The sequence below is a fragment of the Bubalus bubalis genome, chromosome 6, assembly GCF_019923935.1.
Source record: "Bubalus bubalis isolate 160015118507 breed Murrah chromosome 6, NDDB_SH_1, whole genome shotgun sequence".
NCBI lineage: Eukaryota > Metazoa > Chordata > Mammalia > Artiodactyla > Bovidae > Bubalus > Bubalus bubalis.
Genome location: NC_059162.1, coordinates 74,480,577 through 74,508,515, shown reverse-complemented (window position 1 = coordinate 74,508,515; position 27,939 = coordinate 74,480,577). Strand labels below are relative to the sequence as shown.

Sequence of the window (27,939 nt, the reverse complement as noted above, 5' to 3'; positions counted from 1 at the left end):
CCAGCTACAGAGGGGTAGGGTTCGGCTCTTGTGCATTCGCTGTTGGTTCCCCTTGAGTACCTTTACCTCCCATTCACCTGATTCTTCCGTCTTTTTCAAGTCCTGACTCATCAGTTTCATAGTTTTATCTTCCTCGCTCTTTTACTCTTTCTTTTCTTCGCAGCTCAGCATGCAGGAAAAAGAAGCCTCCCCACACGGATTCCTGCCTAGGTTCCAGCATTTCGCTACGCAGGCCATCCACGTGGGCCAAGAACCGGAGCAATGGACCTCCCAAGCTGTAGTGCCCCCCATCTCGCTGTCCACCACGTTCAAGCAAGGGGCTCCTGGCCAGCACTCGGTGAGCTGGGTCTGTCTGGGGCGGTCCAGTGTTGGGCGGTAAAAGAGAGATGGCTTATAAATTAAGAAGCACGCAAGTAATTTGTAAGGTGTAATTTGTGTATTATCACGAAGAATGTTTACTGTAAGGATGATACCTGTAAACCTCCTTGTAATAAAGCTTTGTATTGGATGGTTCAGTGATCATATTTCTTTTGATAAGCAGGACTAGAGGGAACAGTTTGTCTAACTTGCTGTATAGATTTGCACTGATATTCATGTGATTAGGGCAGATTTGCAGGTCAAAATTATCATAACTTCCTTGAGTTACCATAAGCAACAAAAATTATAAAGATATAGTAAGAAGTCAACTTAAAAAACTAAGTCATAACTCACCTGGAATCAAGATCCTTCCCAATAGCTATTAATTCCCAATATTATTCCAATAGTTATTAATAGATACTGAGTACTGCTTGTATGCCAGATATCAGTACATACCTACATTATATCATATGTATTACATATATTACCTCAGATAATCCTTACAGCAATTCTATTCTGAACTAAGTTCTCATTTCTCTCATGAAAAACCTGAGGTTTAGGGATGTTAAGCATCTATTGCAAAGGCCATTGTAATGGAGCTGGGATTCATTCTTGCTCTAGAGCACCACCCACTCTTGGGCTTTAATCCACACTGTGCTGTACACTCTTGCCTGGAGAATCCCAGGGACGGGGGAGCCTGGTGGGCTGCCGTCTATGGGGTCGCACAGAGTCGGACACGACTGAAGCAACTTAGCAGCAGCAGCAGCAGCAGTCCTGTACTAACAGTTATGTTAGCAACAATCTAACCCATTGCATCAGTGTGACTTAGTGATTAAGAGCATAAATCATGTAGTCAGAGGCCCTAGGTTTGAATTCTAGCAGCACCTCTTCTGAGCTGGGCAATCTTGAGGAAGTAATTTAACTTATCTACTTACTTATAAGTAATTTAACTTATCCTGTGTAAATAAATGTTTTAATAATAGAACCTGCCATGTAAGTTGTTGATATGTAAGTTAAGCTATATGGTATGATACATTATAATTGCTTAGTAGTTTCGCAGTGTTCACATGTACATTTTTTCCATTTGATCATTAACAACCAGATTAGAGCGCAGGACAAGTATTGTATATTTTTTAATAGAAAAGGAACCTACCCCGAGTCATAGATGAGAAAGCTCTCTGTGTTAATTATATAGCTTTTTTCTTTTTCGATAGAGTACTTGATGGATCTTGTGGTATTTAAAAGTTGCTGAGGTCCAAAAGAAATTACCGTTAGTCCTTGAACAACAGGGGTTTGAACTGTGTGGGTTCACATATACATTGTTTTTTTTCAATTGTAACTACTACAGTGCTGCACAACCTGTGGTTGGTTGAATCTGGGGATGCAGAAGCACAGATATGTAGGAACCTCAGATATGGAGGGCAGACTGTAAGTTGTACATGGATTTTCCACTGAGCAGAGGGTTGGCACCCTAACTCAAGAGTTGTTCAGTGTCAAATGTAACTAAATAAACTTTGTAGATCTAAAACCTTGGTGGTATCAATACTTCAAACACCTCTTTAGTGTGTTATATAAGTTGAGGAAATTCTTTTAGACATGGCCCTTTGTTTTGTGAGGTGGGGTTCTAAGGGCATTTCTACAACTGGTTTAGGATACTTTGAGCTATTGTAACTTGTAATCAAAATGTGTACACCATCTGTCTTTCAAGTTCCTTCCCAGTGTAAGCCTTCATGAACGTGTAGCTCCCCAAGCTTTAATATTTAATGCAAAAGTTAATAATTTAGATATGATATTAATAATTAAATGTTTTCAGAGAGTCAACCAGGCAATAAAATCCACAGACTCCTCATTTTTTTTTTCCACCATGCCGTGCTGCTTGTGGGATCTTATTAATAGTTCCCCAACAAGGGACCAAACCTGTGCCCCCTGCAGTGGAAGCAGGGAGTCCTAACCACTGAAACGCCAGGGAAATCCCCCAAACTCCTCTTACTGTCTTTAATATATCAGTTAAGAGCACGAAAGAGAACTCGAGGAACTGAAATGAGAAGCATCTAATTCTTCAGTTCCATTTGGAAAACCATTGAATGAGTGATAGAGTGGGAATTTTTGCTTCTTTTTTCTCCACAAAGTTAAATCTCTGCCATGAATATTTAGGAAGACATGGGCTACCTTTCCATGGCAGTAGCCACATGATTCCAAACAGTTTTTTTGCATCTGGAGTACAGCTGCAGGTCGTATCAAGGAGGCAATGGTGGAGAGTGATGAGGATATCCTGGAGCCCTATAAAATATGTCTACTCAGTTTGTCAAAAACATGGCAACAAACCTTAAATAAATAAACTACAGATTATATATATATATATATTTATATGTATAAAGCATATACCTTTATGTAATATATGTGTTTTTGTTGGGAAGATCCTCAGGAGGAGAGTATGGCAAACCACTCCAGTATTCTTGCCTGGAAAATCCCTGTGGACAGAGGAGCCTGGTGGGCTACAGTCCATAGGATCACAAAGAGTCGGGCATGACTGAAGTGACTTAGCACACATGCACGCACATGTGTGTGTAATTAGTACTGGGAGCTCCTGAATCAGAACCAGGTGTAAAAAGTGGTTATGTTTTGTTATGTGCTGTATGAAGCAGGTGGAGAAAAGTATGTATAGGATTTTTAGTCAGTGTTTAAATCCTGGTTTTGAATTCTGGCTCTGACATACCTGGTAACATTTGGCTTTAGTTTCTTCAGAGCAGGTTGTGAGGATTAAATAAAATGACTGGATGTAGACAGAGACTGACAAATACTATATGATATCACTTACATGTGAAAGCTAAAAAATAAAACTAACTAGTCACTATAGCAACAACAAGAAAAAAAACCATACTTACAGATATAGAGAACTTCATGGTTACCAGTGGGGAGAGGGAAAGGGGAGGGGGAAGTTAGGGCAGGAGATTAAGAGGTTAAATACTACGATATGAAATAAATAAGCTATAAGAATACATGGTACCAACATGGGGAATATAGTCAATATTTTATAATGACTATAAATGGAATATAACCTTTAAAAATTGTGAGTCACTATGTTGTACACCTGAAACAAGGTAATATTGTACATCGGCTACACCTCAATAAAAATAAATCAAATAAAATGACTGGGTGACTTCAGCTAGTATAGTACCATATGTGTAAAAGGAATATAATGCAAATTTTAAAAAAGGATTGTGTAGAGCTGTTTTGCTGAGAATGACTCCCTTTTCTGAGTCACTTTTGTAGAACTAAGACCTGAACTTCAGGTATTTGTAACCATATCTTCCTGCTGGATGCTAAACAGAACTTGCATCACTTATTTTTTAGGAAATGACATGTAGGTTAGAAATAGGTTTACTTTGTTGATTCAGGTGATTCCTGTTTCCTAATACCCCTAGATTAGTGGGTAGAGATGAGTCTAACATAATAATAATGCTAATAATAAGAACTACCATTTATCCCAGTGGTTAGCACATGCCAGGCATCATGCAAAGAAGTTATTATACATTATCTCATTTTATCTTCATTTCAATTTTATGAACTAGATACCTGTATTTTATTCCCATTTTACAGGTCTAGAGATTGATTCTGGAACATATTAAGTAACTTGTCTATTGGCATATAGCTCCTAAGTGGCAGACACAGAATTCTAATCCAATTTGGCTGACATAATACTCATTCTTGTGTCTAATGGCAAGACACATCATAGATAAACAACAGAAACTCCTTATGGTAGGATGCCCCTGGAGTTGTGGAGATATCCGTGTTAAGACTCTGATAATAAATTTAAATCTCTTAGGGTGAATTCTGACTCCTTTCCTTCAGGGTTTTGAGTATAGCCGTTCTGGAAATCCCACCCGGAATTGCTTGGAAAAAGCAGTGGCGGCGCTGGATGGGGCTAAGTACAGTAAGTGATTTTCGTTTCAAAGTTTGTAAAATCTAGAATTCATTCTTACTTGTATAGAGAAAATCATAGAGGCACGGAATGTAGAATTGGAAAGAAATAAGGAAATCAGCTAGTTCAAAACTCTTATTTTTCTAAGACATTGAATTATTTGCCCCAGGTTGCACAGTGGACTTCATATGTATATGTGTAGCTATAAAGTAAAAGTAAATCTGAATAGAGGCAAAATGGCAGAATGTGTCACTTAGTATTCATGTAAATTCACTCTTCACTTGGAGCTGTCAATATAAATAGATACAAATTAACCAAGTTTTATAACACCATGCATGAGAACATAAACTTTTTAATGCTCTGGTTCATTCACCTGCCATTGTGTGTAGTTTTTTTTTTTTTTTTTTTTTTTTAAGCAGAGGGCTACTTTTTCAATATAAAAATCTCTTACAAGTTAATGAGAAGGCAACTAATATAGATATTAACACAGGATTTGAATAGTCATTCCATAGGGAAAAAAGTATAAATGGCTTTTAAAATTATGAGAAATTTATGAGTAAGTTCTAGGGAATCTCATGTCAGCTGCTACTGGGGCCCAAGAATAGGACCAAGGAACATTTGCAATAGCCAGGTGTCCTTGATACTGTGCTTTCAGAGATAACAAATTAACTCCTCAGATCTAGTACTCTTTCCATGAATAGAATGAATGGCTGTTAAATCATCTTTGTATTTTTTATACAAATGATACTAAATGAGGGCAGAATAATGAGTTAGAAAATAAGAGTCTTAGGAGTTTTCTCACAGCAAGAGTGTAAGAATTAGAAATATTAACATGAGTTGTTGGGGTTTCTTTTTTTTAGATGAGAGAATGTTTTAAACACCAAATTTCTGAAATTTAATACTGTATGGGGAACATTTCCCACAGAGGGTATTAAAGCTGAGGGTTCATATGCTAGACACTCTACAGGTGGGCTGCAGAAAACATGGTTGTTTTGAATTGGATTTCAAGGTTAGCTTTCTATATGAATTCATGGGTGGACTGTGCATCTGCCTAGTAGAAAATTGCAATGCCAACCTCAACTTTTCTGAGAAAATTTTGAAATAATTACATTTTTCAAGTTCATTGGATATCCCATCTATCAGTCACAGGTGATTTTTTATCATCAAGGTGATATATTGATATTTTGTAGGATGTTTTCCTTTACAGGGTCTAATGTACAGTGCCAGCTTTTTTTTATTGTTCAACTTCACTATTTCTGTTCAATATGTGATTCCAGATCACATATGTTTAGAAGAGAATCCACATTAAAACATTTTTTTAAATAAAATTTAAATTTATCAGACACATCTCAGGTATGATTTTGAATTTTGTTAAAATGTTTGCTCAGTTGAATATCATATAGTTAATGGATGAATCATATCTTAGCTCTCTTCCTAAAACTTGAAATTTCTTTAGAGTTTGATATTTTTAAACTGTAATTTAATTGGCAATTGATCTTTTGACTAAGAATTTTGTAAACAATTATTTCTTTGAAGCTTTTCAGAGAGATGTTGCTATAACCAAAGCAGAATTAAGTATTTTTTGTTTTTGAAATAGAAAGGAGGATTTTGTAATGGTATTAATCAGGGGATTTCTGATGACTCAGTAGTGATGGTTGTCCTTTAGTCAGCAGAGAGAGGGATTTAACATAATGCAAATAAATACTGTAGGTGTTTTTTAACCTGGCATTTTGGCTTACTCTAGCTTGGTTTTTATTTTAGGTTTGGCCTTTGCTTCAGGTTTAGCAGCCACTGTGACCATTACCCATCTCTTAAAAGCAGGAGACCAAATTATTTGTATGGATGATGTGTATGGAGGTAGGTGACCTCTCTCATTCATGCTGTTTCAGCTGTTATTTTATAGACAATAAAATGGGTCCTGAATCATATTAACATTGCTACTTGGATTATTGATTATCTTTTCAAAATATGATGAACACCTCCATGCTGCTCCACACTTGGTAAAGGAGGAGCAGAAACATCTGGGGTCTATGCTCTAGAACTGCTTATAAGACTGATTGTTTAATAACAATTTTATTTAAGCTGCCACATGCATGCTCAGTCACTAAATGATGTCCAACTCTTTACAATCCCATGGACTGTAGCCCGCCAGACTCCTCTGGCCATGGGATTCTCCAGGCAATAATACTGGAGTCAGTTGCCATTTTTTCCTCCAGAGAATCTTCCTTACCCAGAGATCAAACCCACATCTTTTGTATCACCTGCATTGGCAGGTGGGTTCTTACTGCCCTCCATCTGGGAATCCCATTTAAGCTGCTGGGATGACCTATTTGAGACATACTCTGCTCTAGAGAAGATAGTATTTAGAGAGATAGTGTTCTACTATAATTTAAAATTTTTTCCTGCAGTGAAAATGTCTATAGTCCAGGTCATTCTCAAAGGGCTTAACTCTACCCAACTCTTAAGCACCATGCTCCTTGATTTTTTTTTTTAGGGACCCTTTTGAAAACCCATGAAAGCTATGGACCTTTTTCTCCAAAAAATGTGCTTAAGACTGTACTCAACATTTATCATTTTAATTTTAAGATCAAAGGGCCTTACTCTTTGTAGCCTGTGGATACAAATTTAAGATCTTTTATTCCAAATTGTTTAAATGCTAGTTATATAAGGTGGTAAGTGGGAAGGTAAGGACTACTAGTTGCCCTTATCTTTAAGTAAGACTGATTTTTGTGTTCAAAACAACAGCAAAAAAAAAATATTTTTTTTAATGTACATCAGTTCAGTTCAGTTCAGTTCAGTCGCTCAGTCGTGTCTGACTCTTTGCAACCCCATGAATCGCAGCATGCCAGGCCTACCTGTCCATCACCAACTCCCAGAGTTCACCCAAACTCATGTCCATCGAGTCGGTGATGCCATCCAGCCATCTCATCCTCTGTCATCCCCTTCTCCTCCTGCCCCTAATCCCTCCCAGCATCAGAGTCTTTTCCAATGAGTCAACTCTTCGCATGAGGTGGCCAAAGTATTGGAGTTTAAGCTTTAGCATCAGTCCTTCCAAAGAACACCCAGTACTGATCTCCTTCAGAATGCACTGGTTGGATCTCCTTGCAGTCCAAGGGACTCTCAAGAGTCTTCTCCAACACCACAGTTCAAAAGCATCAACTCTTCAGCGCTCAGCCTTCTTCACAGTCCAACTCTCACATCCATACATGACCACTGGAAAAACCATAGCCTTGACTAGCTGGACCTTTGTTGGCAAAGTAATGTCTCTGCTTTTGAATATGCTATCTAGGTTGGTCATAAGTTTCCTTCCAAGGAGTAAGCGTCTTTTAATTTCATGGCTGCAGTCACCATCTGCAGTGATTTTGGAGCCCAGAAAAATAAAGTCTGACACTGTTTCCACTGTTTCCCCATCTATTTGCCATGAAGTGATGGGACCAGGTGCCATGATCTTCATTTTCTGAATGTTGAGCTTTAAGCCAACTTTTTGTCTCTCCTCTTTCACTTTCATCAAGAGGCTTTTGAGTTTCTCTTCACTTTCTGCCATAAGGGTGGTGTCATCTGCATATCTGAGGTGATTGATATTTCTCCCGGCAATCTTGATTCCATCTTGTGCTTCTTCCAGCCCAGCGTTTCTCATGATGTACTCTGCATGTATGTACATATATATTCCAAGTGCTTCCAGATAACTAAAAGATCACTTCTAGAATATTATCACTTTGTCTATCTCCTATTTGAACAAGTTAAATCTGTAAGTTCTTTGAAGGAAGAGACCTACTCTTAATAATCATTTTATCCCTCTCAGAAATTTGTAAAAAGCTTTATATTTTATCACAGCTCCCTATGATAGTTTGATGAATTGAAATTACAGAAAAAACAAACCTTTAGATGCTATTATAATACACTATTAAAACCTCTTGATAAACCTAGGTACAAAATCTTGAAAATTGCTGTTGATTTTTTTTTTAAACAATTCTTTACATTCTTTTTCAATCTTACATTACCTAGGGTGAGTCTACCAAAGGTCTAGTGAGTCTTTGATGATAAAGTTCTTTCTTCCTTTTTTGGTTCACTGTCCATAATGGTAAATTTTTCTTTAATTTTGCATATATAAACCTTAAATCCAGACCAGTATTTATAAAATTAACTATTCTAAATTGAATGATTTATCTTCTTTCACTATAAAACTCTAGTTGTTTGGTTTACTTGATCTCATTTTTCTTTTAAGGCTTTCGGAAGCACATAACAAAAATATCGAGAAAGTACAAAGGATAATAACTAGTTCTTTTCTATTACCAAAGTATAATCAGTCTGAAAATTTACTTTGAACATTTCATTGATTTTGGTTCATTTATTTTAGATTTAAATACTAGGAAGGAATTGTTAGAAAAAGATATTGATGTTTTAGGGAGCATGCCACTTTATGTTTGAAGAGTAGAGACTGTTAAGAAACATTTTCTGCTTCATGCCACTTGGTGTGGGTATCAAGTGTGTTTTATTTGACTCTTATACTTTTAGTTTAAAATTTAAGCCTTATATTCTTTAGTATGGCTTAAAGCCCTATATTCTTTAGGTGGTTCAGTGGTAAAGAATCCACCTGCCAATGCAGAAGATGCAGGTTTGATCCCCTGATCAGGAAGATCCACTAGAGGAGAAAATGGCAACCCACTCCAATGTTCTTGCCTGGAAAATCCCATGAGCCTAGGAGCCTGGAGGGCTGTAGTCCCTGAGGTCGCATGGACCCACCTGAGCAACTGAGTACATTCTTTAGCATACAAGAAGGTTCAAATAAAGTAGACTTGCTTTTGGTTGTTTCTTTATTGGTGATTGACACTTCCTCATATTTTTAAAGTGTTTATACTTTTAAGGAATGAATATTTCCAAATACAATGTTCTTTTTCATTTTATCTGATTCTCTTCTGCCTCAGGTACAAACAGGTACTTCAGGCAGGTGGCAACTGAATTTGGATTAAAGATTTCTTTTGTTGATTGTTCCAAAACCAAATTGCTAGAGGCAGCTATTACACCAGAAACCAAGGTAACTCAGTTTTCAGTTTGTTTTTCCTTGTGATTTTTAAATTTTCATCATTTCTGTTTACTTGAGGGCATAATTTAAATCTGAATAACCAATATTCCTGGAAGCTATTGGAAGCCATCAAGATTAGGATAGGTCTGACTTCTGTTGGATACTGTAGCTTAATGATTAGGTACATGCATTCTGTAGTGGGATTCAAATTCTAATTCTATATCATAGTTGGTGTATTATCATGGGCAAATTATTTAATCAAAGTCTCATTTCTTTCATTTACTAAATAGGGGTAATTTTACCTGCTTTATTAAAAAGTATTTGGGTGAATTAAATGAGATAAGGCATATGCTGTGCTTAGTTGCTCAGTTGTGTCCAATTCTTTGTGACTCCATGGACTGTAGCCCACAAGGGTCCTTTGCCCATGGGGTTCTCCAGGCAAGAATACTGGAGTGGGTTGCCATGCCCTCCTCCAGAGATAATAAGGCATATGAAATCTTTATTATGGTACCCAATACATGATGACAGTTAAAAAATTTGTTAGCAAAAGCAGACAATTCTTAACTGCATTACCAAGCTAGTATTGGTAACAGAAGTCATCACAGAGTTTAGGTTACAGAAAGGAACCTTGTAAACTCCCAAATCCTAATAAGCATAGTGTTAAGGGTTCTGAAGGATACTTCAGCAAAATAATAGAAGCCCAGAAGGGCCACAGGCGATCCTTAGCCTCCGTCCTGGGAAGGCTTGTATGCCACTGGAAGGTGTTTTGTGCGGGAATGAATGGCATATGTGATATTCTTTCTTGGAACCTCATTGAAATTCTGCATGGGGAAAAGAAGGACCAGCATCTTTTATAAGTATCAGCCTTTTCCAACTTTTTGCTAATGATTAAAAGGTTTGTACTCAAGATTATGTTGCTGTGAATGCTAAAAAAGAGAAAAAAATTTTTTTCATACAAATTACTTTGAAGATTAACTCCAGGGTGCTCTTTGAGTGATTAAGGTTTGTTTTCAAAGGAACTTATTTTTTTTTCTACCTTGGGAGAAAAGATATTAAAATAGATGATCTGAGTCTTTCTAAGGGGGGAAAGCAAATTGTGTGTGTATTAATTCTTGTCAGCAGAACTTTATGTAGTGGTTCCTTACCAACTCTAATTAATACATTTTCCCCCCTGATATATCTGCCTCATCATTTAAAGTAGATTTTTAAAGTCTAGATAAAATCTACTTTGTATTTATTTACTTATTTTTATTTTAATTACTTTTTAAAATTATGAATGGGAATGATAAATTCTTACCCAGGAATAAATTTTTATAGGTTCTCAAATAATTATGCTCTTGTAGAATATGCATTATTTTAACTACCCTGTCTTTTCTATAGTAAAACTCTAAAATAGGATGAATGTTAAGCCAGATCACTTGCTCATTTATATAGGCAATGAAGAAAGAATCATTAACCCTTTTTAAAAGAAAGCTGTAGATATTGTCAGGCTTCCCTGGTGGCTCAGACAGTAAAGAATCCACCTGCAGTGTGGGAGACCTGAGTTCAATCCCTGGATTGGGAAGATCCCCTTGAGGAGGGCATGGCAACCCATTCCAGTATTCTTGCCAGGAGAATTCACATGGACAGAGGAGCCTGGCGGGCTACAGTCCGTGGGGTCGCCAAGTGTTGGACATGACTGAGCAACGAAGCAAAGCAAAGCAAAGCACGGTAGATAATGTCAATCAAAAGAGTAGCAGCTTGTTTAACAAATAGAATTCTGTTCTTTGGTCTTTTCAATAACTATCAAACATACATGATGTGGGGATTGTGCTAGGTTTTGGAATGGACAGATAGTATGATACCGTCTCTTAAGTGAGCTCTGGCCGGGTTTTTTGTTGTGTATGTGTCACTTCTCTTCCTCACTCCAAAACCCATGCTCTTCTTTAGGTTCTGCAGACTTATTTTGTAGTTTCTAGTGCATCTGACATTATTTAAGTTACTAGTCATAATATTTTTGGTATCAAATAGTTCTCTTTACTGAAAATTCCAGAATGTAATCTTACACAATCTTTTGTTTATCTTTGAGAGCAAAATTCCCTGACTTCGGAGTATGTCTTTGGAATTCATCTTCTTTTTAATGGAAAATAATTATAGTGATTAACTTGAGTGTTCTTCTGCTTATATGTACATTATCTCATTTGATCCTTATGACTACTGTATAAAGTAAATGATATCAATCTTATTGTACAGATGAAAAATTGGGAGAACATAGAGGGTTAGTTACTTAGCTGTGATGACCTCTCAGAAATTCATGGGGCTAGGATTCAGATTCAGACCTTTAAACTTCATTCTCCATGGTCTTCCCGTATAGCCTCCCAGATGGTTACAGTGCATGAGATATATGTTTGTCTAGTGTATTTTTACAAACTGTATCATTTACTGAATTGTTTTAGCTTGTTTGGATTGAAACCCCCACAAATCCTAGCTTGAAGATGATTGACATTGAAGCCTGCGCACATACGGTCCATAAACATGGAGACATCATTTTGGTTGTGGATAACACTTTTATGTCAGCATATTTCCAGGTAAATGAAAGTTATATTTTTGGCATAATTGGTAGACTATACAGGTACTTGTAATTAGGAGAGGAAGGACTTGTTTACATTCAGATCAGATCAGATCAGTCGCTCAGTCGTGCCCGACTCTTTGCGACCCCATGAATCGCAGCACGCCAGGCCTCCCTGTCCATCACCAACTCCCGAAGTTCACTCAGACTCACATCTATTGAGTCAGTGATGCCATCCAGCCATCTCATCCTCTGTCGTCCCCTTCTCCTCCTGCCCCCAATCCCTCCCAGCATCAGAGTCTTTTCCAATGAGTCAACTGTTCACATGAGGTGGCCAAAGTACTGGAGTTTCAGCTTTAGCATCATTCCTTCCAAAGAACACCCAGTACTGATCTCCTTCAGAATGGACTGGTTGGATCTCCTTGCAGTCCAAGGGACTCTCAAGAGTCTTCTCCAACACCACAGTTCAAAAGCATCAATTCTTCGGCGCTCAGCCTTCTTCACAGTCCAACTCTTACATCCATACATGACCACAGGAAAAACCATAGCCTCGACTAGCCGGACCTTTGTTGGCAAAGTAATGTCTCTGCTTTTCAATATGCTATCTAGGTTGGTCATAAGTTTCCTTCCAAGGAGTAAGCATCTTTTAATTTCATGGCTGCAGTCACCATCTGTAGTGATTTTGGAGCCCAGAAAAATAAAGTCTGACACTGTTTCCACTGTTTCCCCATCTATTTCCCAAGTTACATAAAACCTAATCACAATTATTGATTAGACAAAGAATGAAATTGGATCTTTCCTACCATGAGTTAATATTTTTTCAACCCTAGGCTAGTATATTGTATGGGACTTTGTGTTTTTTAAATATTATCTTCATTAAAGCTTTTAGGTTCTCTGTAAACTCTCTGAAGACCTGCCCTTATTATATGATTGTATATGTCAGTGCCTTACACATAGTAGGGGCTTCAATGTTTATGTGTTGGTTCTAAATCAGTTTTGTGTGTATATATATATACATACATGTCATTATAAGTCCTGCAGATGTCCATCATGTACGGAAACGTCACTGAGTATAGCTTTTCTTTTCCTTTTATTTGCAAGGCTAGCCAGATAAAAACACATCTTATTTCTCTATTTCCCTCCCTTCTTTCTAGTTTGTCTTCTCTTCATGTTTCATAGACCATTCCTTCTGTATCTTTACCTGACTTGTATCCTAAATTCGTATTCTATGTATCACCTTGTATCTGTGCAGCTCCTTTATCATTCTCCTTTTATACTCTTTTCCTGCTTATCCCTTTTCATACATCTCTTCCCAACTCAAACCCTCCCATCCATCCTCAATCCCTTTCTTTTTTACCTTGTACTTTTTCCTTTCTGTTTTGCTCCTTTTGGTAGGTCATCTTGGGAATCTTTCTATAATTGCCTAGTAGTCTGCCGTTTGCCCACATGTTCTACCTCTCTTTCCCTGAGTAACTTAACTGTTTCCTTTCCTTATTAGGAGTTACCATCTCCCTGCTCTTTACTTTCTGTCTGTACCTTGTGGTCATTCTTATTGCACTTCCTGTAGTTCACCTGTATTCTGTAGAGTTCCTAAAAGCCCAGCTCATTTTCTTCAGCTCTTCAATTAGGCTGATGTTCACAAGCTAAAACAGTTTACATTTCCTTCTTCTGTTATCGGTCCCTGAAGTTGGCCCAGGCTGCTGCCTCCATGTGAGGGACTGACTCCCTGGGAGTTTGCACAAAGCTGTTTTCACCTTAGTCCGTTTTATTCAGAAGGCACTACCGTGTTTCATCTTTCTTTTCTGAAACACATTTCCTGGTTATATTGTATCCAGATGGTTTCATGTGCCATCTGTCTACCTTTGGCTTGTGATACTTCAGCTGACTCTTAGCTCAAGTAAAGCAGTCTGTTTCCAAGTAAAAATCTCCTGGCATCATCTGTTTGTCCCAGGTGATTTTCACTCTGGGTGTTTTTATACCTGCTCCTTATTTCATCTACCACTTGGAGTAGGGCAGTTAATACAGCAGAGGATTGCTCTGGCTGAGTCATCATAAGTCCTGTATATTCTCAAAGAGATTGCATGAATTGTTTTAGCTTGAGCCTGCCCAGGTTATTCATCAGGCCTGGCCCTTTTCCTCATATTACTGTCACTAAAATAGGTCCAGTTTTTCCACTTTTCTGAAGCCCACATCATATTCCATTTGCCAGGAACTGCAATTTTCAATCTGGATTCATTCCAGTTGAATTAATCAGAATCACATTGTCCCTAGGCAACCACATGCATTGGTTCCACAAAGCAAATCTGAAAAAATCCTCTCTTTGTTTTACCCTCATGAAAACTGGGTATGTTCTTTCTTTTCCTGCCTTTTGTCTTCTTGATCTTCTGCAAGTCTCACAAAAGGCAAATGGACATACCAGCATAAAGTTTCAGAGTAGAATCTCTGGATTCTGGTAGTCTGAGTTCTGACTCTACCAGTTTTTAAAATCTGAGTGATCTATTTTATTTTTCTCAGTTCCTTTTCCTTGTCTGTACAATTAGAGTCATAAACATACTGATTTTACTGAGTTGAAGTATTTTTGAACACTGCTTCACTAAGTTATGTGAACTATTTAACATGAGTTTTGGAGCATAATGAGATCAACAGATGTTAGTTACAGGCTTTTATTTTTCATTTGACCATAGGGTTTACAGAATGTTAGCACTGGAACAGTCTTCACACATTGTCTAATTTGACCCATCACTTTAGAGATGAGTAGACACATATGTACAGAGTGCTTTGAGCAATGCTTTACTTAAAATGTCCTGTTTTTGAGAACTTACATGAAAAGTCCCCCAGCCTCCAAATGGTGAGGTTAAACACACACACATACACACACCTGCACATACACACACTTTATTTTAAAGAAATTTTAAATGAAAAGATGTTGATATTATATTGTTTAGTGAATAAGTTGGTTATTAATTTTCACTGTAAACAAAGACGTCTAAGACTGAAGAACTACTTTGCAAGAAAATTGGGTGAGGGAAACCAATCTAAACACACTTCTGTACAAGTGATTTTACACTTGACAAAACTAGAATAATAGAAGAGTAATTAAGAGTCAAGATCGTGACAAATAAAATGAATAACCACAGCATACACTAAGGTTTTAATGATTAAAAACCTAAGCAAATTAGTTTTACATTTACTTGACATAACAATTGCTAAGTGTTTGTGTCAACCATTCTGTGTATTTACTGAGTCATAAAATGCCAGCATGTCTTCTGTAGGTAATAAATTTAGGGGTTAGTCAGCAATTGCTCTAAAGAAACAAGTTCAGAAGGCCTGTTGACCTGTGTTATCTGCTATTTCCAGAAAACGTCTGCCTTTGGATTGAATAATGAATCCAATACTTTTGTAGTTTTATTTGGTGTGAGGGAGGAAAGGGAAAGATGATATCAAGGGAAAGGTAAATAGAGGTCCTGGAAAATTTTAAGATGTACGTATTTTTGAAAAATTAAAATAGGGGTGGAATTTACAATAGTAAATAGGTAAGTAATGCAGGATATTTTCAAGTGATTTCCCATTTCAAATAAAAACCTTTTTTTATTCCTTTTAGCGGCCTTTGTCTCTGGGAGCTGATATTTGTATGTATTCAGCAACAAAATACATGAATGGTAAGACACACATAGTCTACACTTCATTCTTTTCCATGGATAGATGATAATAGCATAAGGCTTTATCCTTTTATCCTTTTTCTTCTACTATTATACAGATTTTCTCTGACACAGGTAGAAAGTTAGAGAATTATCCTTTGATTAAATATAGGACTTCATTTATAGCAGACAAAACTATGCTCATGATACATCAGCAAAGGATTAAAATTTACTGTAAAAGATTTTATCCTGCTGACAGCTTACAAAGAAACACTTATATTTTATAGGATTTTAATTTTATTGTTTTAGATATAGCCTTTGCTACTACCAAACTGAGTAAAGTGTATTTAAACTTATTCTATAAGGCTTTTCCCCAGATTTTTTCAAGTCAAAGTCTAATTTTAGAAATTATAAGCTGAGGAATAATGTTTATACATTGTTTTTTAACTTAAAGCTTTTTGGTTTTGTTTTTAGGTCACAGTGATGTTGTAATGGGCTTAGTGTCACTGAATTCTGAGAGCCTTCATGATAGGCTCCGTTTCTTGCAAAATTGTAAGTATTAAAAAGCCTGAATTTCCCCTTGTGCTCTCAAAGTGGCTACATTTGATATTGTATTTCCACTAAGTGTTGTGAAGTGATAGCATTCCTCTAATTTACAAAGAAATGGGGAATAGAAGGAAAATTCTGATTTTTTTAGAGGAAAGAAAAATTGAGTTATAAAAATACTATTTATTATAGCATAATAGAGCTTTACAGCATGGCCAAGGGATGTTTTCTTATTTTTCAAATCCATGTCAACTTTGATCACAATTTGTTAAAGCACAAGTGAATTTTTAGTTTTAAGACAATGGATTTTTTTTTTTTTAAACATTTGGAATGATGGCTTTCTTATACTATACCTTTTATATCTGGAATGATATCTAATTTTAAATGGTACTTAAGATATAAACTTGTATTTTTCAACAGATATCTAAATATCAGTTTTCTGTTTAGATTGTTTACTATCTCAGGTGTCCATAAGAGTTTATTGAAAAATGCTCGATTTTAACCAATGTGATTTGACAGAGATCAGTATAATTAGGAATAAAAATCCCCTTCTAGGGAATAAATGTTAGAGCAACAAAAGGGGGCACTGATGATGGAAACCAGAATTTATTGTGTGCTAAGTTCCTTTCATTTATAAAAAGAAGGAATGATGCATATATCCTGGAGGCCTAGGAAACCACAGGCTGCTTTAGACAGAAGCTAAATATTAGTAGAATGTTGGTAGAACACCCAGGAATAATAGAAGCTGAACTGCTATTTTTTCTGTGTGCTTTAATACTCTTTCAAAGAAATACAAGATTAAGCTATGTTCAGTGTGTCCTTTTATTAAAATCATGGAAAGGACTATTGATGTTCATATTTGAAAAATTTATGTGATTGTGTTTGTACTTTGTTTTTAGGATATTCATTTCCCTTCTCATTTTAAAGCCCATTTCTCTAAGCATGTTTTATGCCTCGTTCTCATGCTTCTTCCTTGATATATTAATTTTTCCCACTAAAACTCAAATATTGGGCTTTGTTGTTAGCTTCCCATAGTCACTATGATAAAAAAGAGTGGCGAGAGGCTTTTCTGGGTCTGTCTTCACCTTCAAACTAACCCAGGACATATTCATTTTGCAGCTCTTGGAGCAGTTCCATCTCCTATTGACTGTTACCTCTGCAATCGGGGTCTGAAGACTTTACAAGTCCGCATGGAGAAGCATTTCGAAAACGGAATGGCAGTTGCTCAGTTTTTGGAGTCGAATCCTCAGGTGGAAAAGGTTATTTATCCTGGTATGTTAATCTGCTTTCTAAGCACATGTGGTTACTCTAGGATTTTACATGTTATCCCTTGCATTCTGTTTATGTAACATTTGTAAGTTAGGTGCTTTCATGTATTTTTTTTGTTGTCCGCTTATCATTGAGTGCTGCTGTATGTAGGTCTGATGGTAAAGAAGATAGATGTGCTCTTTAGCCTAGAGTTGTCTAATAGTCTAGTGGATGCCTGGACTCTGCTTGAAGAGTTGGACCTGACTTAGTGATTGAACAACATTCCAGAATTACAACCTTGTACTTTCCAGTTGATTTGCTTACAATCTTATCAGTCTGCTATTCTGTACTAGCTCTAACTTTTATCTGATATACATTGAGACTTTATACTTACCAAGTTAAAACTTGATAACAAAATTCCCCTGAAATTCTCTTACCTTTTTTGAAATTCCTTCACTTCTCACAAATCTTTAAGTACTAATGTGAATTAGCAGACTTACATGTCCAGTTCAGTCGCTCAGTTGTGTCCGGCTCTTTGCGACCCCATGAATCGCAGTACACCAGGCCTCCCTGTCCATCACCAATTCCCGGAGTTCACCCAGACTCACGTCCATCGAGTCAGTGATGCCATCCAGCCATCTCATCCTCTGTCGTCCCCTTCTCCTCCTGCCGCCAATCCCTCCCAGCATCAGAGACTTTTCCAATGAGTCAACTCTTCACATGAGGTGGCCAAAGTACTGGAGTTTCAGCTTTAGCATCATTCCTTCCAAAGAAATCCCAGGGCTGATCTCCTTCAGAATGGACTGGTTGGATCTCCTTGCAGTCCAAGGGACTCTCAGGAGACTTCTCCAACACCACAGTTCAAAAGCATCAATTTTTCAGCGCTCAGTTTCTTCACAGTCCAACTCTCACATCCATACATGACCACTGGAAAAACCACAGCCTTGATAGACGAACCTTTGTTGGCAAAGTAATGTCTCTGCTTTTGAATATGCTATCTAGGTTGGTCATAACTTTCCTTCCAAGGAGTAAGAGTCTTTTAATTTCATGGCTGCAGTCACCATCTGCAGTGATTTTGGAGCCCAAAAAATAAAGTCTGTCAGTTTCCACTGTTTCCCCATCTATTTCCCATGAAGTGATGGGATCGGATGCCATGATCTTCGTTTTCTGAATGTTGAGCTTTAAGCCAGCTTTTTCACTCTCCTCTTTCACTTTCATCAAGAGGCTTTTTAGTGCCTCTTCACTTTCTGCCATAAGGGTGGTGTCATCTGCATATCTGAGGTGATTGATATTTCTCCCAGCAATCTTGATGCCAGCTTGTGCTTCTTCCAGCCCAGCGTTTCTCCTGATGTACTCTGCATACAAGTTAAATAAGCAGGGTGACAATATACAGCCTTGATGTACTCCTTTTCCTATTTGGAACCAGTCTGTTGTTCTATGTCCAGTTCTAACTGTTGCTTCCTGACCTGCATACAGATTTCTCAAGAGGCAGATCAAGTGGTCTGGTATTCCCATCTCTTTAAGAATTTTCCACAGTTTATTGTGATCCACACAGTCAAAGGCTTTGGCATAGTCAATAAAGCAGAAATCAATGTTTTTCTGGAACTCTCTTTCTTTTTCGATGATCCAGCGGATGTTGGCAATTTGATCTCTGGTTCCTCTGCCTTTTCTAAAACCAGCTTGAACATCAGGAAGTTCATGGTTCACATATTGCTGAAGCCTGGCTTGGAGAATTTTGAGCATTACTTTACTAGCGTGTGCGATGAGTGCAATTGTGCGGTAGTTTGAGCATTCTTTGGCATTGCCTTTCTTTGGGATTGGAATGAAAACTGACCTTTTCCAGTCCTGTGGCCACTGCTGAGTTTTCCAAATTTGCTGGCATATTGAGTGCAGCACTTTTACAGCATGATCTTTCAGGATTTGGAATAGCTCAACTGGAATTCCATCACCTCCACTAGCTTTGTTCTTAGTGATGCTTTCTAAGGCCCACTTGACTTCACATTCCAGGATGTCTGGCTCTAGGTGAGTGATCACAGCATCATGATTATCTGGGTCATGAAGATCTTTTTTGTATGGTTCTTCTGTGTATTCTTGACATCTCTTCTTAATATCTTCTGCTTCTGTTAGGTCCATACCATTTCTGTCCTTTATCGAGCCCATCTTTGTATGAAATGTTCGTTTGGTATGTCTAATTTTCTTAAAGAGATCTCTAGTCTTTCCCATTCTGTTGTTTTCCTCTATTTCTTTGCATTGATCGCTGAAGAAGGCTTTCTTATCTCTCTTTGCTATTGTTTGGAACTCTGCATTCAGATGTTTATATCTTTCCTTTTCTCCTTTGCTTTTCGCTTCTCTTCTTTTCACAGCTATTTGTAAGGCCTCCCCAGACAGCCATTTTGCTTTTTTGCATTTCTTTTCCTTGGGGATGGTTTTGATCCCTGTCTCCTGTACAATGTCACGAACCTCATTCCATAGTTCATCAGGCACTCTATCTATCAGATCTAGGCCCTTAAATCTATTTCTCACTTCCACTGTATAATCATAAGGGATTTGATTTAGGTCATACCTGAATGGCCTAGTGGTTTTCCCTACTTTCTTCAATTTAAGTCTGAATTTGGCAATAAAGAGTTCATGATCTGAGCCACAGTCAGCTGCTGGTCTTGTTTTTGCTGACTGTATAGAGCTTCTCCATCTTTGGCTGCAAAGAATATAATCAATCTGATTTCGGTGTTGACCATCTGGTGATGTCCATGTATAGAGTCTTCTCTTGTGTTGTTGGATGAGGGTGTTTGTTATGACCAGTGCATTTTCTTGGCAAAACTCTATTAGTCTTTGCCCTGCTTCATTCCGTATTCCAAGGCCAAATTTGCCTGTTACTCCAGGTGTTTCTTGACTTCCTACTTTTGCATTCCAGTCCCCTATAATGAAAAGGACATCTTTTTTGGGTGTTAGTTCTAAAAGGGCTTGTAGGTCTTCATAGAACCGTTCAACTTCAGCTTCTTCAGCATTACTGGTTGGGGCATAGACTTGGATATTGAATGGTTTGCCTTGGAAATGAACAGAGATCATTCTGTCATTTTTGAGATCGCATCGAAGTACTGCATTTTGGACTCTTTTGTTGACCATGATGGCCACTGCATTTCTTCTGAGGGATTCCTGCCCGCAGTAGTAGATATAATGGTCATCTGAGTTAAATTCACCCATTCCAGTCCATTTCAGTTCGCTGATTCCTAGAATGTCGACATTCACTCTTGCCATCTCTTGTTTGACCACTTCCAATTTGCCTTGATTCATGGACCTGACATTCCAGGTTCCTATGCAGTATTGCTCTTTATAGCATTGGACCTTCCTTCTATCACCAGTCACATCCACAGCTGGGTATTGTTTTTGCTTTGGCTCCATCCCTTCATTCTTTCTGGAGTTATTTCTCCACTGATCTCCAGTAGCATATTGGGCATCTACTGACCTAGGGAGTTCCTCTTTCAGTATCCTATCATTTTGCCACTCTTTGAATTTATTTTACCAGACTTTTATATTGTGGTGGTCATAAGTAAATAGTTATTTTAAACCCTTTTGAGGTGTGCATTCATAGAGTCTTGGGTGTAAAGGAGAATTATGCTTGATCCCTGCGTTTAAGGCATTTATGTAAGCCAAGGCAGATATACAAATGAGACTAAATGCCCTAATATGTACACTAGGTAAAGAGCTGTTGACTGGTGTGTATTTGAATGGAGAGAGGGAGAAAAGTTTTGGACTGTGCCCTGAGGAAATGGGTTAGCATTTGTTAAAAGTGCCTGGACAAGGCAATTCAGATTTCTTCAATAAATGTTTATCAACTGCAAACCATGGGCCAGGCGTTGTACTGCGATCTGGAATCCAATTATTAACAAAAGAAATAGCTTTCTCTTCATGGAGTTAGCCTGATGCATAAGACAGATATTAAGTGAGAAATTACAGAGGATATAATTAACAGAGGGAAGGGGGCAGTGAGCGGGAGAATGTTCTAGGCTAAAGGGATAGCATGTGCAAAAGTGCCAAGATAAAGGAAAAGTTCAGTGCCACTGGTGTAAAGAAAGCTGGCATGGCTAGAGCTAGGGGAGACTAGGAAAGACGGATCAAAATGATGGCAGTTTGGTTTTCCCTTGTGGCTCCGCTGGTAAAGAATCTGCTTGCAATGCGGGAGACCAGGCTTCGATCCCTGGGTTGGGAAGATCCCCTGGAGGAGGGAAAGGCTACCCACTCCAGTATTCTGGCCTGGAGAATTCCATGGACTGTATAGTCCATGGAGTTGCAAAGAGTTGGACATGACTGAACCACTTTCACAAGATAGACAGGGGCCAGAACAAGAGGTCAGATGTGAACATGGCATAAAGCCTGTTATTAGCCTGATTTGCAGTTGACTTAAACGAACAGTGATTTGTTGTTGTTGTTGTCCTGAAATTGCATGTTTGACTCTGAAATAAGACATTGATTATCCTTTATGGCTACAGGGCTGCCTTCTCATCCTCAGCATGAGCTGGCCAAGCGTCAGTGCGCAGGCTGCCCGGGGATGATCACCTTTTATATCAAGGGCTCTCTTCAACATGCTGAAACTTTCCTCAAGAACTTAAAGGTAACTTTACAAAATCGTTTTTTAATTTATAGACATTAAGGTCTTCTTATAGCGTTATTTCTCACTTCCACCCAACTCAGATTAATGTGTTTGTATCTGCAGGTCACATCCACAAACCTCTTTGCCATGAAATGCATCGGGTTAGAAAATCACTTGAAGCACGAGTGATGCGATAGCAGATAGAACATGTTCATTTTCTTAACTCTGCAGAGGCTTTCATCCATTTGAGAGAGACAGAATGTTCTAAGCCATTTGTTTTTAAATTTATAGTGAACTAGCTGCCTTTTCAAATGAAATATTATGAAAAACCTCCGTCCTGTGTCAGTGCACTGCTGAAAAACTGTACTGAAATCCAGCCTAGGAAGGACTTCCTGAACCCTGTGCCTCTCAGGCTGTGTCTGCCTGGAGTGAGGGAAAGGTGGCCTTTGTCTAAAGTACATAGAGGTAGGAGTCTCTCCAGAGCCCTGGGAGAGAGGCCTGTGTACCTCCATGCTCGGGGCTTACTTTGAGCACATGCAGTCATGTATTTAAGACTCTGAGTTTTAAATGCTACAAATCTAAAGAAAAGAAAAGAATGCTGCCAGATTAGTCAAAGTCTTACTGGTTCTAAAATTTGTCCACTTCTAAAATCAGAAATATAGTAGTGTACATTTAATTGCATACAGTTGTGAAAGTAACTTTTAACATGTTTGTAAAATTCTGTAACACACAGTAACACTAAATGCAACAACTGAGTTTTTTTCCCTTCTACTCCAGGATGGGGTTAAATGGATATATTCATTTGATAAATGGTACATATTAATGAGTAAGTTTGTATAACTTAATAGATATTAAGAGATTTTTATATAAAGGGTAACCACAGAGCTGGGTCTCAAATGTAATAATTCTGAGGTTTGAGAGCTCATGTTAAGGTTTACTTTTATAATAGGTCAAATGAGGAAGGTATAGAAGATTCATTTTGATCAACTCTTAATGTTTTAAAAATTAACACACAGTATGTCTAATTGGTGAGATCAGTTGTTAATGGCCTCATTGTTATGGATTTTATTTTCATTTTTTCTTCAAGTTTTTATCCAGTTTGTAGTTCTTGTAATAATTATTTTGTAGTAATTATTCATAATTGCCACAATTTTCCATCTCGCATTGCAGGGTCATTGTATTAAAAACATTTATTTTTAGGTTTTTTTTTAGTATTTTTATTTTAGTGGAGAATCTAAATTGATATATATATATATATATATATATATATTTTTTTTTTTTTTTTTTTGCCATAGTTATTTACTCTGGCTGAGAGCTTGGGAGGATACGAAAGTCTTGCTGAGCTTCCGTAAGTATATTTCTGTTTTTTTCAGTATTTTAAATTTGATTTCAGCCGTAATGATTGTTTGAGAAAGGAGTAGGATAAAATCAGTGATCATTCAAGTTATTTAGCAATAAGGGCAGCATGGCATTGTCCAGTTGGAATGGACTCTTAACTCAGGAGAATGGCTGCTGCGGCTGCTGCTGCTAAGTTGCTTCAGTCGTGTCCGACTCGGTGCTACCCCATAGACGGCAGCCCACTAGGCTCCTCTGTCCCTGGGATTCTCCAGGTGAGAATACTGGAGTGGGTTGCCATTTCCTTCTCCAATGCACGAAAGTGAAAAGTGAAAGTGAAGTCGCTCAGTCGTGTCCGACTCTTCGCGACCCCATGGACTGCAGCCTACCAGGCTCCTCCGTCCATGGGATTTTCCAGGCAAGAGTACTGGAGTGGGGTGCCATTGCCTTCTCCACAAAAGAATGGAGACCCTGTTAAAAATCTACCGGGATCAATAAGCTGTGTTTTCCCAAGTTTTGTTTTTTTCTCTGTTTGCCTGAAGAAGATTTCAGCAGTGGTTCTCTGACCTCTGAACCAGGGCTACTTATTCTACCAGATTCTGTCCTATAAGGGAGGTTGAAGACTGAACCGGAAGGGCTGATTTCAAAGCTCTCAGAGAATGTGTTTCTGATAAAATACCTCCACATTCTTATTTGTCAGAGGAGAGCCCTACTAGTTACCATCAGGTCCATTTATTTTCTTTTCTCTGGGGTAAAAGGCTCTATGAGATAAACCCCCAAATCTAACTTAGTATTCCTGGCCCTTCACTATCTCACCTAGCTAATTCATCTAATTTTATCAAAGCACCAGAGGATATTAGAACACAGAAACCCAAGATCCGGGAGTCCAGCAACTTATATTACAGACAAAGAAACAAAGATTCAGAAAGTTTTGCTGATTGATCAAATGTCACACAGAAATATGTTAGCAACTTCACTCTTGAGGCTTTGCATCAAAAACAGTGAGCAGGGAGGTGAGTTTCTATGACCATGTATTATAATTATTGCAGGGATAAATCAATATCATTAGCTATTAATTTTCAGCTGTATTAGATGCATGGTATATTTCTGTGTTTTAATTTTCATAAACATTTCTGAAATAACTATGTGTTGAGGAATGTCAGGGATGTCAGGCTTTATTTTTGGGGCTCCAAAATCACTGCAGATGGTGACTGCAGCCATGACATTAAAAGACACTTACTCCTTGGAAGGAAAGTTATGACCAACCTAGATAGCATATTGAAAAGCAGAGACATTACTTTGCCAACAAAATCCCATCTAGTCAAGGCTATGGTTTTTCCAGTGGTCATGTATGGATGTGAGAGTTGGACTGTGAAGAAAGCTGAGTGCTGAAGAATGGATGCTTTTGAGCTGTGGTGCTGGAGAAGACTCTTGAGAGTCCTTTTGACTGCAAGGAGATCCAACCAGTACATTCTAAAGGAGATCTGCCTTGGGTGTTCTTTGGAAGGACTGATGCTGAAGCTGAAACTCCAGTACTTTGGCCACCTCATGCGAAGAGTTGACTCATTGGAAAAGACTCTGATGCTGGGAGGGATTGGGGCAGGAGGAGAAGGAGGCGACAGAGGATGAGATGGCTGGATGGCATCACCGAGTCGATGGACGTGAGTTTGAGTGAACTCCGGGAGTTGGTGATGGACAGGGAGGCCTGGCGTGCTGCGATTCTTGGGGTTGCAAAGAGTCGGACACGACTGAGCGACTGAACTGAACTGAACTGAAGAATGTAGGCACGTTTCCTGTCCTGTTATAGTAGTTTACAGTTCATGGGGAGAGTCAGGCAATTTCATAATCTTAAAAAGATGATGGCCAAATAATGATTCAAACAATTAAGATAAGACAGAGAAGTTTTTGTTAGTCTTTCAGGAAGATGCCTGCTAGTAAGTCTGGATGCACAAGAGGGCACACTCAGCATATGAAATTGGTTTATTTTTTGTAGTAATACAGTGGGTATTAGTTTAAGACTCTCTTAAAAGTAGACCTCACCTGATTTATTTAGGGATTTGGTTTAAAGTTGCTTGGCCATTGGGCACTCCAGCTAGGCTGTAACCCCAATGCCAGCGGAAGAATAAATTTAGGTCAGAGCTTGTCTGCTCTGTCCTCCTCGTTTCGAGTCTCCCAACAATGCTGCAACCAGTGCAGCATTGCAATCAGCGAGAGAGAAGCAGAGCCAACGGGTACTGGGTCGGTCTCTCAGCCTAACAACATGTGTTAGCTCAGTGGCCTTAGAAAACTCACTTATCCACTCTCCATTTCAGTTTCCTTGGTTGTAAAATGTCGGTAACACTGTACCAGATGGGGAAATTGACTTGAGGACTGGTAACTTACAAGTCCAACTCAGCCAGTATGTGGAGGGGCTGAGATTCATATACCTGTCTTTTGCTCCCAGAGGCCTAAGTTCTTGTTTCTGAGTATTCACTCTCTTTCAGGGAATTAGAAACCTAAAAAGGAAGAAATTTCTAGGAGGATGTTTGTGTGTAAAACTTCATTAGAGTGATAGAAGAGGATATTCATTTACTATGAGCATCACTTCCTTAGAGTCATAAAAGAGGTTATTCATTTAATATTCACTTACTAAGATTTTCTTTCCATGGGCCTAAAGTGGGTAGGAGAAAGTAATTCCTTCCGCTGGATGTGAGAAGGGAGGGTTGGGTGTGGGGGCAGTGTACTCAAGTGATCAATAAGACTGTAAGCCTTTCCTCCACGATGCCTCAGCCCACAGAGATTCAGCCTCCACTGAATTCCAGCCACCCTTGTTGTCCATACTTGTTTAACGTTCACCGTAGACTGTTCTGTTTTGTGAGTTGTCATAGTCTTTAGCTTCTGGTTTGTTACCTACCGTAAAAATAATCTCTCTTCCTTCTCGTTTCCCAGCTCTTACTGTAGTGCCTGTGGTGTAGGTGCTCTACCCTTACACAGGTCGATTGACAGTGAGTTACTAGATGGTTTTAAACATCCTCTGAGCCTCTGTGTCATGAACTGTGAGTTGAAATTAATTCCTAGTGCTTAGTGATTGCTACTAGCAATCCTAGGCTGTTTTTCCCCTGATCTGCCTCAGAAGGTCCAATTCTGGACTGATCCTTTGATCCAAACACAATTAATTCTTACCAGCTGTTGGTCCAAGAGGCCTCTTATAAGTACAGTTGGATGGTCGTGGGGTGTTGACTTCTGGCCAAGGCCTCATTCAGGTAGGTGTTAAAATTTACACACTGAAAGCTATGTCTTTCCCTCCTGTATGCGAGCACTTGACTGGCACTTTCAGTTTCTGATTGAGTATACCTCACTGAAGGTATAAAAACAACAAAAAATCGTGGTTTTCATTTAAAAGCATGACTAGAAAAGATAATTTTCACAATTCCTCAATCTTTTGTTTACAAAACATTGCAGGTATATGTATGAAGGATTTGATATTTAGAATAATTGAAAATAATTGAAAATAATTGCAATTTATGAGACAGAAACATGCCTCCACTGCTACAATATAGTGATCAGAAATTTGCTCACTCTTTCTTCCAGGGCAATCATGACCCATGCATCAGTGCCTAAGAGCGACAGAGAAGTCCTTGGAATTAGTGACACACTTATTCGACTCTCAGTGGGCTTAGAGGATAAACAAGACCTACTGGATGATCTAGATCAAGCTTTGAAGGCAGCTGTAAGTTTTGTTTTAGTATGTGTGTGTGTGTTTGTGCAGGCGTGTGTGTGCTTAATCTTGAGGGTGGGGGGGAAGCCACTATGTTTTTAGAGTGGCCTCACTGTTCTCTGTAAAGGGTTTTTTCTTCTTTTATTACAGTAGCATGTATAAATGTGCAGGGGAACTCAGTCCAAAGTGCAGATTTAAAAGAAGGTAGTTGTCAGAAAAGAATTCTTGGAGGAGGTGAAGCCTTTGTCTGGAGGTTTAATAATGTATTTTTCTTGTGCACCATTAATACAGCACCCTCCAAATGCAAGTTCCAACTAGCATCCCGGAATTGCTGTTGGTGACTGCTTCCTGAGACGATCAAATCTGAATAATTGAATGGACTGTTAATGAGCCTCCACAGAATTTTCAAATGAAAATTTTAAGGCACCTCGTTACCTTTCACAGCTGTAATCTTCCTGGGATCATCCCTGTTAAAAAATGTCCTCTTTCCCTTATTGGAACTGACAGGTCAATTCTGTTCAGATCTTTTTATTAATTTTGATATACATGTGCCTCTGAAGGAGGTGAGATTTGTGATGCTATTGGGGATTGTATTCTTTTTTTCAAGTTTAAGATTTATATTGATTATGTTTACAATGTAATGGTAATTCATTTTTGATGTTTTCTGAGGAATTTAAATTATTGAATAAATGTTCTTAAGTTAAGTGTGATTTTTGTATTGTTGAAGATAGCACTCAAAGCAATGGTTTACACTTAATTATCATAAGCCAAAAATCAAATATCTGAAAAGTCTGTGAAATTCTACTGATTTAAGGTTGTACTTACTATTTTTTTAAGAATAAATCTAATTACCACATGCATCCCATTGTGATATTTCTGCATTATATGGCATTAAAGTATATTCCTGGGCCCTTTTAATTCCCAACTCTTAGAGATCTCAGACACTGAATTTATAAGTTTAATTGTGTAACAATCATACTCAAATCTTAGTGTTTGCAGATTAGTTATAAAAAATTTGTATATGGCGGGTCAAAAGC

At 38.1% G+C, this 27,939-nt stretch overlaps 1 protein-coding gene across 1 annotated transcript; it reads left to right on the top strand.

Moving 5' to 3' along the window:
* On the top strand, positions 1-27,762 carry CTH (cystathionine gamma-lyase). The gene is made up of 12 exons (XM_006077617.4): positions 1-337; positions 4,210-4,291; positions 6,041-6,136; positions 9,205-9,314; positions 11,738-11,869; positions 15,452-15,509; positions 15,963-16,040; positions 17,154-17,306; positions 21,770-21,891; positions 23,166-23,218; positions 26,776-26,914; positions 27,194-27,762. The coding sequence occupies exons 1-12, from the start codon at positions 170-172 to the stop codon at positions 27,218-27,220; spliced, it is 1,218 nt and encodes a 405-aa protein (XP_006077679.1). The 5' UTR covers positions 1-169; the 3' UTR covers positions 27,221-27,762.
* Positions 27,763-27,939: the final 177 nt, after the last annotated feature.

Coding starts and splice junctions, on each gene's coding strand:
- CTH (XM_006077617.4), top strand. CDS start 170: ATGCAGGAAAAAGAAGCCTCCCCACACGGATTCCTGCCTAGGTTCCAG. Junction 15,510..15,962: donor AGCAACAAAATACATGAATG/GTAAGACACACA, acceptor TTTTGTTTTTAG/GTCACAGTGATGTTGTAATG. Junction 21,892..23,165: donor CTTTCCTCAAGAACTTAAAG/GTAACTTTACAA, acceptor TTTTTGCCATAG/TTATTTACTCTGGCTGAGAG.